The 13248-nt window shown below is 39.0% G+C and overlaps 1 protein-coding gene across 1 annotated transcript; it reads left to right on the forward strand.

The window, feature by feature from the left end:
• Nucleotides 1–12373: 12373 nt before the first annotated feature.
• Nucleotides 12374–12720, forward strand: LOC106536819 (catechol O-methyltransferase domain-containing protein 1; the record flags this gene model as incomplete). The annotated part of the gene is given in 2 exon segments (XM_014034144.1): nt 12374–12519; nt 12602–12720. Coding segments are annotated over 2 exon segments (174 nt in total), but the record flags the coding sequence as incomplete, so codon positions are not given.
• Nucleotides 12721–13248: the final 528 nt, after the last annotated feature.

Raw genomic sequence — 13248 nt, forward strand, 5'->3', positions numbered from 1 at the left:
TATATATATAATTCAAAGCAAAATATATATATACAAATCAAATTGAAATGAAAGGAGGCAGAAAGAAGGAAGTCTTTCCTTGGGCAACTTTGTCAGCAGAAAGTAAAGCCGTCTTTTTTTTTTCACTTGTAAATTGTATGTTAACTGACGCAATGATTTATTGTTTGAAAATCTAACAGAAGTTTGCTTTATTTTCAGATTATTGGCAGACAATAGAGTATTTTGTAGACAGCATGTCATTCTTTAGTGTCTCGGTGATAAAAATCAATTTGCTGTTCTTGGTGAGCTGTCTGCTTTTCATTTTGTTTGACAACATTTATGTGCGGCTTCAAAACTACATTTGTTTGTTAGTCCAAGATCGCTGAACTCTGTCCAGTTGACCAAACCGCGACAGCTAATCAAGCTCAACCCCACAGCTCAATCGTTTCTCACAGCTGCCTCCAAGATGTCCTGTCAAAGCTTACCACTTGGCCTCGTACCTGTGCTAAACTATTGAATTCATCACGCATAAAACATCAGTGATGTACATCCAAAAAAAGGCTGCGGCTGCCTGTTTATTGGCTCACGCTGCTCCATAAACCATCCTTGGAGGATGAGCCGCACATGCTCCTTAGTCCTATTGATGGCATTTAACACAGAATATAAATCATAAAACACAATAATAAACATAAGCGGAGCAAATAAATCAGATTCATAATAACCCTGAGGTGGGATTTATGTAAGCAAAGATGGAGTCTTTGTGCAAATTGATGGTACAAGCTCTATCAAAGCACCAGTGAGACACTAATATTGTCTTATAAACACACCAGCAGCACTCTAAAGTAGCTTCATCTTTCCTCTTTGGCTGGCATAAGTGCTTAAGTAATGTATTGCTTTCATAAGTGTGCAACTTAGTGGTGCTTTCTTAGGTGTAAATGTGTCTCCATCCTCTGGGTGGTATGATTAAGAATAAAATACAAAGACTATTACTGCAGAATAAATTCAAACTGTGAGCCGTGCTGCAGCAGTTCTCTTCCTGAGAGGCCTCTGTGACGGTGGCAGAGAGCTCTAGAGGAATCCATCAGCAGCACACGCTGTCCCCATGGCACCTAGGCTAATGTATCACCTCTGGATTGCAGTAATATCTGTCTGATGGATGTTTTTGGAGCAGAGAGGGCCATGCGCACCCCAGACAGAAGCCTCAATTGTGGAGTGTAGCTCTGAAGAGATGGGCTCCTGGAGGTCCATTATGCTTTTTTTATTTTTTTTTGTTCGTACTCCTCTCCCGAGTCCTGAATCCTATACCTCCTCCCAGTCCATTCATCCTGCCCTCTCCCCCCATTCTTCAGCTATTTGTGCGTACGCATGCCTGCTCGCATGTGTTAGTCACAGGTCTCCACTGAGAGGCCGACAGCCATCCTGGGGCGATGCCTGGGTTCCTCCAGTCAACTATACTGCCTTCATCTGGCCTGATGAATGGCCAGCTGCCTTATCAGTCCCTCTGCCTGCAATCTCAAGTGGTTCCCCGGAGCCTCGCGCCGCCTGCAGCTTCAGTCGCTCTCCTCAACGAGCGGTCCTTCTGCCTCACACAACACAACCCAGAGCCGTGGCAAACACAGGCACACAATTACCTGCAGATAACATTATTCCAGTGGATGTACAGTTCAGAAGCGACAACGCGCATAAACAGCAAACGGCACACCAACCGTGGCAGCCGGAAAAAAAAAAAAAACCCCGACACGAGCTCAAACACACGCACACGTCAACTAGCAAATCCATCATCTTTATTTTTCCCCAATGTGCTCGTATTTTCTTGTGGCTACAGCGTGCTCGCAAAAATATTTATTTTTGCTGATTGTTTTTTTTTTCTTTTGTTTTCTTTTCTTTCTCGGGGAAGGCACAAAAGAAATCACACCTCTCTTTCTTCCCGGTTCATGCCAAAAATAATCAATGGTTTCCAGAGAGGGACTTGTGGCGCGACATGCGTGGAGGGAAGGCAGAAGGATGCAGACGTAGCTCCAGGGCTCTGGTTGTAGATAATAAGTGAGGAGAAGTCCTTGGGTATGTTTTACAGCTATCAAGACTCATCATATTTGACATGCATTCTGGTGTTTACACAGTCTCCTCCGTAAAATCCTCTCCAGCTATAGAAAAGGAACAGGGTGCAGGGAGCAAACACAACGCACATTCTGCACATGGAAGTGCTTCAGAAAAGAGGAGCCCGTTGTTGCTTTTTCTTCCTCTCTGCCTCTTTTCTCCATGTCCCATCTCTTATCCACGGCACAATTGCCAGTGTTAGCACCTGTCAGCTGACTGACTTCTTGTTCCCGGTGGCTTATGAAAAAATCATGGCTGCTGGGCTTCAGAGGCTGCTTTCCCATCAATATGAATTCACCATGGTCTTCATGCAACATTAGGCCAGGTCCTGTTTTTATACAGCAAGCCACACGCTCCTTCGTCTGTTATACACAAGAGGAAATGAAAAGAGTAAATAGTCCTTTTAGAATGTTGCATTCAATCATGGGTGGAACCAAGTCGCCTATGAAAGGAACCAGTATACTTGGCTCTCAAAAGCACATTTGCTTTCTATCCCCAGATATAACGGCACGGCGCTCAGTGTCTCTCATTACTGTGTCCTGTTCTCCTGTAAATAAAACTGTGCAATTCGCAGCACAGCTCTGCGTGGATTGTCCCCCATTTTTATATTCCAAACAAGTTCTTGCAGATACGTGTTTACGTTCTTCCAGGTTTACCGCTAGAACGTTGGCTCGAAATGTGGCAGCGTGCATGAAGATTATAATTATATACTGAAAAAAGTAGAGGCTAAAATGCCTTCAGCTAAACACACATGCATGTTTAGCTTCTTTTTTATATTAATACAGTAGCGATAAAAACACGTGTGCATCTTGACAAGAAAATCAAAACTTTTTTTCCTGTCTCAGCAATCTTTGTGCAGCATCCGAGCAAAAGCATCAGTAAAAAACAATTATTTGAAAAAAAAATTAAAAAGTTAGATTATGTTGTATAATTATTATTATTATTATTTATCCTTTATTTGTACAGGAAAATCTGTTGAGACTCATTGTCTCATTTACAAGAGAGACCTGTTACATCCAACACAACAAAGGAACATAAAAGCAATAATAACACAATTTACTTAACACTTCTAAAAATCAATACCATACATCATCAAACAAGTGCAGGTGCTTAAGGACAAATTTTCAAATCTGTTTATTAAAATCTTAAACTCCCCAAGTGTGACCAGATTGGAGAGCTTCAAGGTCCTGCTGAAGCTTGTTCCAGGTGTAGGAGGTCAGAAAAGGAGAAAGTATTTTTTGCCAAGCTCAGTACGCACTGAAGGAACACTGAACGTAATAAAGTTCTGAGAACAAAGACTATGGTGGTGTTTTTTTTTTGCATGAAATATAACATAAGTACGATGGAACTTGGGTTATGGTGTTTGTCATATTTTAGGGACATGATTATCTTAAACTAATTTATAGATAATTTGTCATCAAGTATCTGATTTTTTTCTGTTATGTACAAAAATGTGTTTTTGCCACTTGACAACAACTACAAGAAGCTTAAAAAACACATACAAAACATCTTAAATAATCAATTTTATTTACTCTTATTAAGATATTTTGTTGTCAATCATAAGAAATTTTAACACTTGCTGTATAAACTGGCTGTTTTCATAAAGTCCAAGTAAACAATAATCAGCAGATTTCAGTCTTCTGATAACTCGTTGGGTCTTCCCTTCACATCTGTTTGACCAGACCTGCTGCCAAACCCTTTTCTGTTTCCCTCCATCTCTCCCAGCCTTTTAAACATGCCGAAAGTCAATTATCTACACCACTTCTCCCTGACATCATCGCTCTAATACAAGCTGCTCTTGACCTTATGTTTGTGTGTCTTGAGCGGATGAAAGCGTCGTGTTTCTCCCTGATTGGATTAACTTCAGATGTGGTGTGTGTCCGGGTCTATTACACAAGCTGAGCTGTGATTTCGAACCCCAAGCCCAAACACCCCCCACCCCTCTCTCTCCTCCTCCTTTACACCTCCCCAAAGGCCTGGTCTCCTCAAGCCCCATCTCCCAACACCCCCCCACAAACACACACACATACATGCAAGAACTGTCATGTGCACACTCACACACGCACATATGCCTCGGCTCATCCCTCTGAACAGTCATCTTCTATGTGCCTATTGTGCAGTGATGGAATGCCTGAGGAAATCCTTTCCTCCATCCACACCCTCCTCTTCTTTCAGCTGTTTTTTTTTTCCAAGTCCAGAGGGGTCATCTCAGCCTGGATGCTTATAATCAACTCAATTAAGTGAGTCTGATTGCAATAGCAAATTGGTCTGAGTTAAAACATTATCATTAGTGCCTCAAGTGCAGTCGCAATGGGACAGAGCAATCAGATGAGAGTGAGACTAATAGAAAGGGAGGACACGGCGACTCTGAACAGGAACTGAGGCAAGGATGGAGCTCGCGTTTATGAAGATGAGCGAATACACATGTGTTTTTTTGTGTGCACATTTGAGATGATTGTGAAATGGGCAGGTCTGCTCCTGGTAGGTAATTCTTTCCCAGACAATGAAGACTGACAGTCATTATGAGCTGTTGCAGGAGAAGCTCTGCCTCATGCAGAATGAAGCGGGAAGAACTGCCGCTCTAAAAGCAGGGGTTCACCCGGTAATTGTTTCTGAGGATATGACATTTGTCTCTTTTTGTGGGTTGCTCAAGGTGTCAACACCTTTCACATACCCCAGGATTTTTTTAATGTTGTTTTGTTTTTTTCACTGCGGCTCACGTGCCCCGGAGCAGCCTGTTTGATCTTCTTGAGGACTGTCAACTTATTGCGTGACTCCATGGAAATTGAATTCTGTATTTATTTACACGGCAGGTTAATAGAATAGATGCCTTGGCGATTTGAAAGTCAAACAACCACACCTGCCATTCATTTCTGTTTTTCCTTTTTTTTTTTTCTCCATAGAAGCAGATCCACTGCTTTGTTCTGCCTGGCTTGGATACACAAAGAGAGGATGATAATGAACTGAAGGGCTTATCCTCAACGTTCTCCTTCCAGAATACAATGTAGCTTAATGCAGATGCAGTAAATCCAGATTTTCTGATTATTATGGGAATATTTTCTTGCACCCTCATCTCTATTCAGCAACCCTTGGAATGGCCTATATAAACTGTTTATGGTTGTTGTTTTGTGTGTGTGTGTGTGTGTGTGTGGTTAAAAAAGAGTGGTCTGAGTCTTGCACTACACACACACAGTGGCCCAGTTTGAGTAAAATAAGTGTCAGTTCATGTCTAACTGTGCACACTGGTGTGTGCGCTTGAGCTTTAAACAGACTTGTCATGTTTGGAGACGCTGCCGTCAAACAGAGGACAAATCTGAGGACGTCAATTGAATGCTGAGAACTGTCTGTCAGCTGTCTCGACGTCGGTCTCTCAGTTGTGATTAGCATCACTTAATATTCAAGCGCGCTTATCTGACTGTTGAGATTTTGCCAAGCTGACTCTTGTCGTTTGAAGCGCAGGGGAAACTGTTTCCCCGGCGATGAATGTGTGGATGATGTAACAGCCGTTGTGGCCTGTATGGTCCTCTGACGGTGTCACAGGTCAGCTCAATAAGAGGGAAGTGATATTACAGTCCAAACAGTGGGAGTGAAGGCCTGCATCTCTTTGACTTCATCCGCTTGTGTTTAAGTTTGGTTACAGGGAAAGAGTGCAGACTTGCTAAACAACACTGCCACTTGCTGGACAAAATGAGATACTAAAAGGTGAACCGATAACTCCAACTCCTGTAACTTTTGCTATTCTCTTTTATGCTTGAAAACTGAAATGCTTTTTTTAAAAGGCATAACTCTTATCTTTTGAAGTTGGGTTCAGTAGAAAGATTACGAATTATTAGTTGGGTTTTTTTTTTTAAATGAACTCAGATTTGTAGGAAAAAAAATGATCCTGGATTGAAGAGCTAAAAATTGTCCAAGCAGGGGCTAAAATCAAAGAGGATCGCAGTCATCATTAAACATTTTCAGTCTCAAAAATGCTATGATAGCTCATGTAAACGCTATTTTATAATCCGGTTTAATTTTGAATTACACGTTTGATATTATAATATTCCTGTAGGAGGTGTCCCAGGCTGCACTGGATATAGGACTCAAGAATGATGAGGAGTTTTTTTTCCCAAAAGCTGTTCAGACTTAATAACAACTGACCCACTTAAATACCTCTATGAATCCTTACATGCTCTACTTTTATTTATTTGTTTGTTGGGTTTTTTTTTACATTCTGTAATATTTGCATTTCTTATCCAACCTATTTGCACAATTAAGAGCATAGCACAAAACTTTTCACTGCGAATTGTCCTATGAATATTTATTTTAGTGACAAATAAACATCCAAGTCTAAGACATAGAGCAGGGGTGTCAAACTCCAGTCCTCGAGGGCCGCTATCCTGCATGTTTTAGAGCAGGGGTGTCAAACTCCAGTCCTCGAGGGCCGCTATCCTGCATGTTTTAGAGGTTTTCCAGCTCCAACACACCTGATTCAGTGATTGAATTAACTCTTCAAATTGGGCAGAAGCCTGTTAATTACCCAGCGATCAAAATCTGGTGTGTTGGAGCAAGAAAACCTCTAAAACATGCAGGATAGCGGCCCTCGAGGACAGGAGTTTGACACCCCTGACATAGAGCTTCTGTAGCATTTTAGGCTTTTAAATAACCATCAAACTTTATTAAAAAGAAAAGTGCAATACGATGCTGATGACAATACAGCATGCACATGAGTTGTGATGATGTGCACTGAAACAGCAGTGCATCAGGGGTTTTTGGCCTTGCTTCTCGTAGGATAGCTGCTATAGCTTCTCAGTACAGTCAAATTGAACTCTATTTCTTCCAACTGAGGCTGTTCAAAAAGCCATAAACCAGGTAAAGTATGAATTCTTCATAAGCTTTCCAACGTATCCCACTTGGAATGATCTAAGCCACCACTTTAACGTAAGGTAGACCTAGATTTTTAAAAACAACAAAATACCCTAATTTATTTTTTCTGCATGCTAGGGAAACTTTTAAATCCTCTCTCAAATGTACACAGTCTTGCTCCCCACATGCTCAACACATCAAAAGAAGAAGCTCTTGCATTATTTTGTTTCATATTAGCAGTTTATGTGTCAAATTTGTTTCCTTGCTTGTGTTTTTTTTTCTTCTTCTTCTTCTTCCTCTGAGAGAGTACGTGAATGTGCATCATTGTAACACTATGACAGTCACAGCCGGGAGGAGGAGGGGGGTTGGGGTAACGGTGGTGTGCCCGCCACAGATGGCAGTGCACATTTTTTTTATTATTATTATTTTTTTATTCCTTAAACAGACACAAAAAGCAGCCGAGGGACCAGGGCCTGTCTGTAGAATGTGCTGGGGAAGAGTAGGTACTTGGCACGAGTAGCAGAAACAATTAGCATCACATGAGCGGAGGCCTGAAGCAGTAGGAGACAGAGGGGAGAGAGAGAAAGAAGGGTGAGGATGGTGGAGAAGAAACACGGCATCTCATTTTCATCAAGAGGACTTAAACAGAACCGGGTGCACACTTTGAGACATCCTCTTCCTTTCCTCGCCACAACTCAAACATTTTTTTCTTTTTCTTTCAGAGACAGTTTGTGTCACGGCTCATTTAAGTGATGTGTTCTTGTTGCCGGCGTGTGTGTGTGTGTGTGTTTTTTTTTTTGTTTGTTTGTCTCTGCACATTTGTAATTAGGGAATAGACAGAGGAAGCTTAGTGTCCTAAGAGAGGCACTGCATCCCACTCACATCCCCAAAATTCCTTTTTGAACATTCCTGGCTACACGCCGACTTCCCCGCGCTCCTGCTCTGAAGTTACAAGAAGAGAAGATCTAAAAGTCTGGCTTGTAGAAACAACCCCAACAGTCTTGCTCGATGAAACAATGGCTCATTAAACTTTAAATCATCCAGATATACGCTCAAAGAAAGTTTCAAACTTGAAAATGAAAAGAAACACTTTCTGTAAACCTTCAGATTATTCCAGTTCTGTCTTAATAAGGGCTCATATAGGAACCGGGTTCCTCCTTCCCATCTTGATAAAATTGTGTCCTAGCTTAAATAGCAGTAACCCAGTCCTATTTTTTGATGTTCCGTCTTCCCCATAAGATGAAGAAATGTGCCACAAAATAAACATTTATCAAAGGTAAAGCTTAGGATAAACTCGCAGGCCATAAATTAAATTGTTTCAGCACTCAAAAACTTTAGAACTGTTCCCTGTTTTCCCCGCCCTTTTCCTGACAGACTCTTGTTCTAATTGCTGCAGAGAGGTACGTCACATCACCTGCTCCGAACATAGCAACCTTCACTGTAAGACAGTGTGATGTATGACAGTGGGTGGATGTGTCCAAACTTTTTGAGTGGAACTGTATGTTCTATACTTGGAAATGCTGCACTTGTCTAAATGTACCTTTAAAGCAGAGGTGCCCAAAGTGGGGCCCGCGGGCCAAAATTGGCCTACCAAGCCATTTGATGTGCCCACCAGTGGCGCTGGTTATTAGTTTGTAATCTGTTGTCGTCTGCAGAAACGCTGTATTTCCACTGACAGTCAATCCATCCACTGGCCCAATGGCTATGTAAGAGACAGCAGATAGTTTTCACTCATGCTGCTGACTTTAAGTTCAAGTTCAAGTTCAAGTTTATTTATATAGTGCCAAGTCACAACATACGTTGTCTCAGGGCACTGAAAAAGAATAATCTAAAGAAGAAACCAGCAGATTGTGTTGAATCACTTCATCACAGTCTCCCATCCTGAGCAAACGGTGGAGAGGAAAACCTCCCTGCTAATCAGGAAGAACCCTCCAGCAGAACCAGGCTCAGGACAGGCGGCCATCTGCCTCGACCAGCTGGTTGAGGGACAGGAAAGAGACACAAACAAACACAGAAGAACTGGTCCGGGACTGGTCCAGGTGCACCTTCTTCTGGAAGACAAAGAAAAAACATGATCGAAATAATTACAATAAACATGTAGAGAACAGAGACTAAAGACAACAGCAGAGTGAGGAAATGTGGTCAGTTTGTGCTCCAGCAGTCCAAGTCCATAGCAGCAGAAATGAAGAATAATTCATGAAACCTAAGTCTAACTATATGATTTATCAAAAAGGAAAGTCTTCAGTCTAATCTTAAAAGTAGACAGAGRGTCAGCCTCATGGACAGAAACTGGAAGTTGGTTCCACAAGAGAGGAGCTGAAAGCTCTGCCTCCCATTCTACTGTTAGAAACTCTAGGAACCACAAGTAAACCTGCAGTCTGAGAGCGAAGTGCTCTGTTAGGAAAGTATGGAACAATAAGATGTTTAATATATGATGGAGCTTGGTTGTTAGGAGTTTAAATTCTATTCTGAATTTGACAGGGAGCCAGTGGAGAGAAGCTAAAACTGGAGAAATATGATCTCTCCTTCCAACTCTCATTAAAACTCTGCAGCAGCATTTTGGATTAACTGAAGACTTCTTAAAGAATTTTTTAGATGCCCAGATAATAAAGAATTACAGTAATCCAGTCTAGACGTGATAAATGCATGAATCAGTTTTTCTGCATCATTTTTGGACAAAATATTTCTAATTTTAGTGATATTACGCAGGTGGAAGAAGGCGGTCCTGGTAACATTTTTAATGTGGGGGTTAAAAGACATGTCCTGATCAAAAATAACCCCAAGGTTCTTTACATTAGAACTGGAGGCCAGATTAATGCCATCCAGAGGAGGTGAAAGGCTGCAAAGTTGATCCTTAAGAGGGTCAGGTTCAAGAACCATAACCTCTGTCTTATCTGAGCTTAGAAGCAGAAAATTAAGACTTTATCTTTCACTTATATTAAGATTAAACATGAAATAAAGTAACTAAATGAGATACAGTTTTTAGATTATATTTCAGCACACATGTAGGGTAGAACCCTTTATAAGACCAAAAATACTCAGATTTTATCAACATATGAAACGTTCAATGAGCTTTGTTGCCCGATCATATCTCAAATATTCTCCAAGTGCACCGGCTAAAAGAACAAACAAACAAAATGTGGGCCACCGCATTGGCTTCTAGCTTACCGGTAATCATAATTTAAAAAACTTTACTTAAAAAAAAGTATTTGCATTTCATGTATTATATTGAATTTGGCCCACAACCCTTGGATAGATTTTCATTTTGGCTCTCTCGGGGAAAAAGCATGGGCACCCCTGCTTTAAAGCATTACAATGCTACAATTACAGTCACTTTAAGTAAATTGTGTTAATTGCTCTCTGATTTGTGTCAACTTTGGTTTGATTGGACAAATTTTAATTTAAAGAAATACTTTAGCTTTTTTGATGTTATAAATTGCTGCATACTTTTGAAGTATCCTAAGACTTAGTTTATAGAAAAAAAGGATGTTGAGTAAAAATAATATTGTCCCTCTAATAAGGGTCTGATACAAGATTTAGACTAAGAAAAAGCAGTTGTCATTAAGCAAAGAAATAAATAAAAAATCCTTCCAGACGCAATCAAACTGCTCACAAAAGCCATTATGTTGTGCACTTGCTAATGCTTACTTACTGAAAACTGTTATAATGGGATTTTTTTAAATAACAAAAAAATTCATCTTTAAATGCTCTGACAATTCTCTCCATAAAACCTCTATTAAATCACAACAAATTTCAGTTCTGTCGCAAAACATATTTTAAAACATTGGTGAATCAGACTGCAGTGCTGTATGTTCATGTCGTTATCCAATATAATAAAAAATGAAAAAAAAAAATACACAAACTCAATAAACTAATTTAGACTTAACCAGGAGCAACAAAGCAGTAAAGATGCATTAAATAATTTCATTGTACCGCCACCAGAGGGCAGCATCACAGGTTTTAACCATCAATTCATTTTTGTCCCCTGCGGGGGACATGCCCTGTATTTAAAACATTACACTTGCAAACTATGTTAGTCCCACTGTGCTGTAAAGAGGACATCCTGGGCTTTCTATTGATGTCACATTTGTGGTCATGTGACTATCAGAGCACATGCACTTGCCTTTTTAAAATGGCGCATATCCCCATATCAACATTTTAAGGCAACAGGGTAGGTAAGTGATAAATTTCTTTTCAAAAATTATTTATATTGCAAAAAATGACATTTCCTTATTAGTATGAAAGTCTGCCCTTTACGTTTGTACAATTTTAGAAATGTACAATATTATTAACCCTGTAAAAATAAAAGTTTTATCCAGTGTCCTTTGTTGGGGACAGTGGGACTTGCTAATGACGATCTTAACCACTTTTCATGCCTTGGAAAGTTTAGGACTGAATGATGCAGAAATGATTTAATGAGTGTTGTGGAAGGAGAGCTGTCAGGAGATGATGAGGAGGAAGGCCAGATAGTAGAGCAGGTATGTGAAAGTTCAGAGCAAGACATAACAGTTTTTGTGGGTCCTGAAGAGGAACAACATGAAGCCAGCTAATATTGATGAAAAGTAATATGTAAGTTAGGGTCATGGAATTTATTGGTAATAATGAGTGCAAGTGAAAAATGTCAACTTTTTAAAATTTATAACACATTGACACAATAAAGTAAAGTTTTGTAATGGCAATTAAATATGTAATTACACATTTTGCATTACGTTAATGTATAATTCTCTTTTTTCAGTCAACATAGTTTCAACCCTGTTGTGGAGGAGACTCCCTTGCAGGAAAGCAAGGGGCACAATTTCCAAGGCTAACTGATTACTGTAATCAGTACAAAGAAAATAGCATTTTTGAAGAAAATGTCAGAATACACAAACCAGCAAGAGTACTTAAACATGTGATTAGTTATGTAAGCACTTCTAAAAGCCATTTCTTCAACTGTTTTGTCTGTTTATAAATTTCAAAAAGTGTAAATCTGTTTTAAGTATTTATAAAATAAAAATAAATGTAATTTATCAGTTTTAAATAATCATTATGTAAAGAAAAATTTTATATCAAGCAAGACACGATGCCCATTGTAAGAGACATTGGGTAAAATTTAAATAAATAACATTTATGAAAAAAAAAGTTGCAATATGTTTCTTTCAACCTCAATACGTAAAACGTGAAAAAAAAATCTAAACACCAAAACTTTTTTTCTTCTGGGTCTCAGGAGGTAAAACCAGCGACAAACTGTGATGAACTAAAAAAGTGTGAAGCAATATAAAAATCCTAAATAACTTTTTGTCAATTAAACATTTGTTTTCATTTTATTACAAAAGATACACTTTAAAATCATTTTTCCTGTTAACAGACTACTGCTCAACTGTTCAAAGTATTCAATTTTCCTAAACTGTGTAAAACAGTAAAATTTCTCGTTTTGCAACAGAACTGAAAATCAATATGTCCCCTTTAAAAGTCCAACCCAAGTAAACAAATGTGAGTACAAAAGAGGTGACAGATCTAGCTGTGTCAGGTTTTCTTTCTCAAAATCTTAACCCTCTAACAGAATGTCTGCAGACATTAAAATAATCCTCTGCATTGGACTGGCTGTCATATTCACAGGTAAATTATAGCTAACACACAAATATGTGTCTAACAGTAACAATTTAATGATATTTTGCTGCTTTTATGTTTTATTGAGCAGATGTGGGAAAGTCTGCCCTCATTGGGAAAAGCCACAGTAAAGGAAATGCAGATCCTGTGCTGCAGTACGTAGTTAACAACTCACTGAGGGAACATCCAGTCCTCACCAAACTCAAACTGGTAAGAAAGACATGTTTTATGTTTGTTTTTGAGTAGTTACCAGGTAAATAAATGAGGAACTTGCTGCTTTTGATCACTTAGTTGTGGACTTTTTAAATTAAATCTGCCAATAAGAATAGCTCATGATGTGACTGGTAAAAAAAAAAAAGATGTTTAATTCATGATGGTGGTCTTGGTGCAGAATAGTTGTGTTAATAAATTGTGATCTAATTGTTAAAATTTGACCATGAATGTATCATTTTTAACACCTATACTTGAGTGGTTCTGAGTTTTCTCTGATCAAACATTGAAATAGGACTAAAAATAAGGTATTCATTTATTTATATTTGTCTTATTTCGAAATATTTGTTTTTTTATTCTAAACTATAAACAAATTTGGACTTCATTCAGTGTTTATTAAATCAATTAAAGCAGTATATAATAAACTAAAAGTTAAAATAAAAATAAATGAAGTGGTATGAAATTTAGTTATACTAGAAAGGGGGATCAGACATTGAAATAGGACTAAAAATAAGGTATTCATTTATT

The sequence above is a fragment of the Austrofundulus limnaeus genome, unplaced genomic scaffold, assembly GCF_001266775.1.
Source record: "Austrofundulus limnaeus strain Quisiro unplaced genomic scaffold, Austrofundulus_limnaeus-1.0 Scaffold1987, whole genome shotgun sequence".
Classification (NCBI taxonomy): Eukaryota; Metazoa; Chordata; class Actinopteri; order Cyprinodontiformes; family Rivulidae; genus Austrofundulus; species Austrofundulus limnaeus.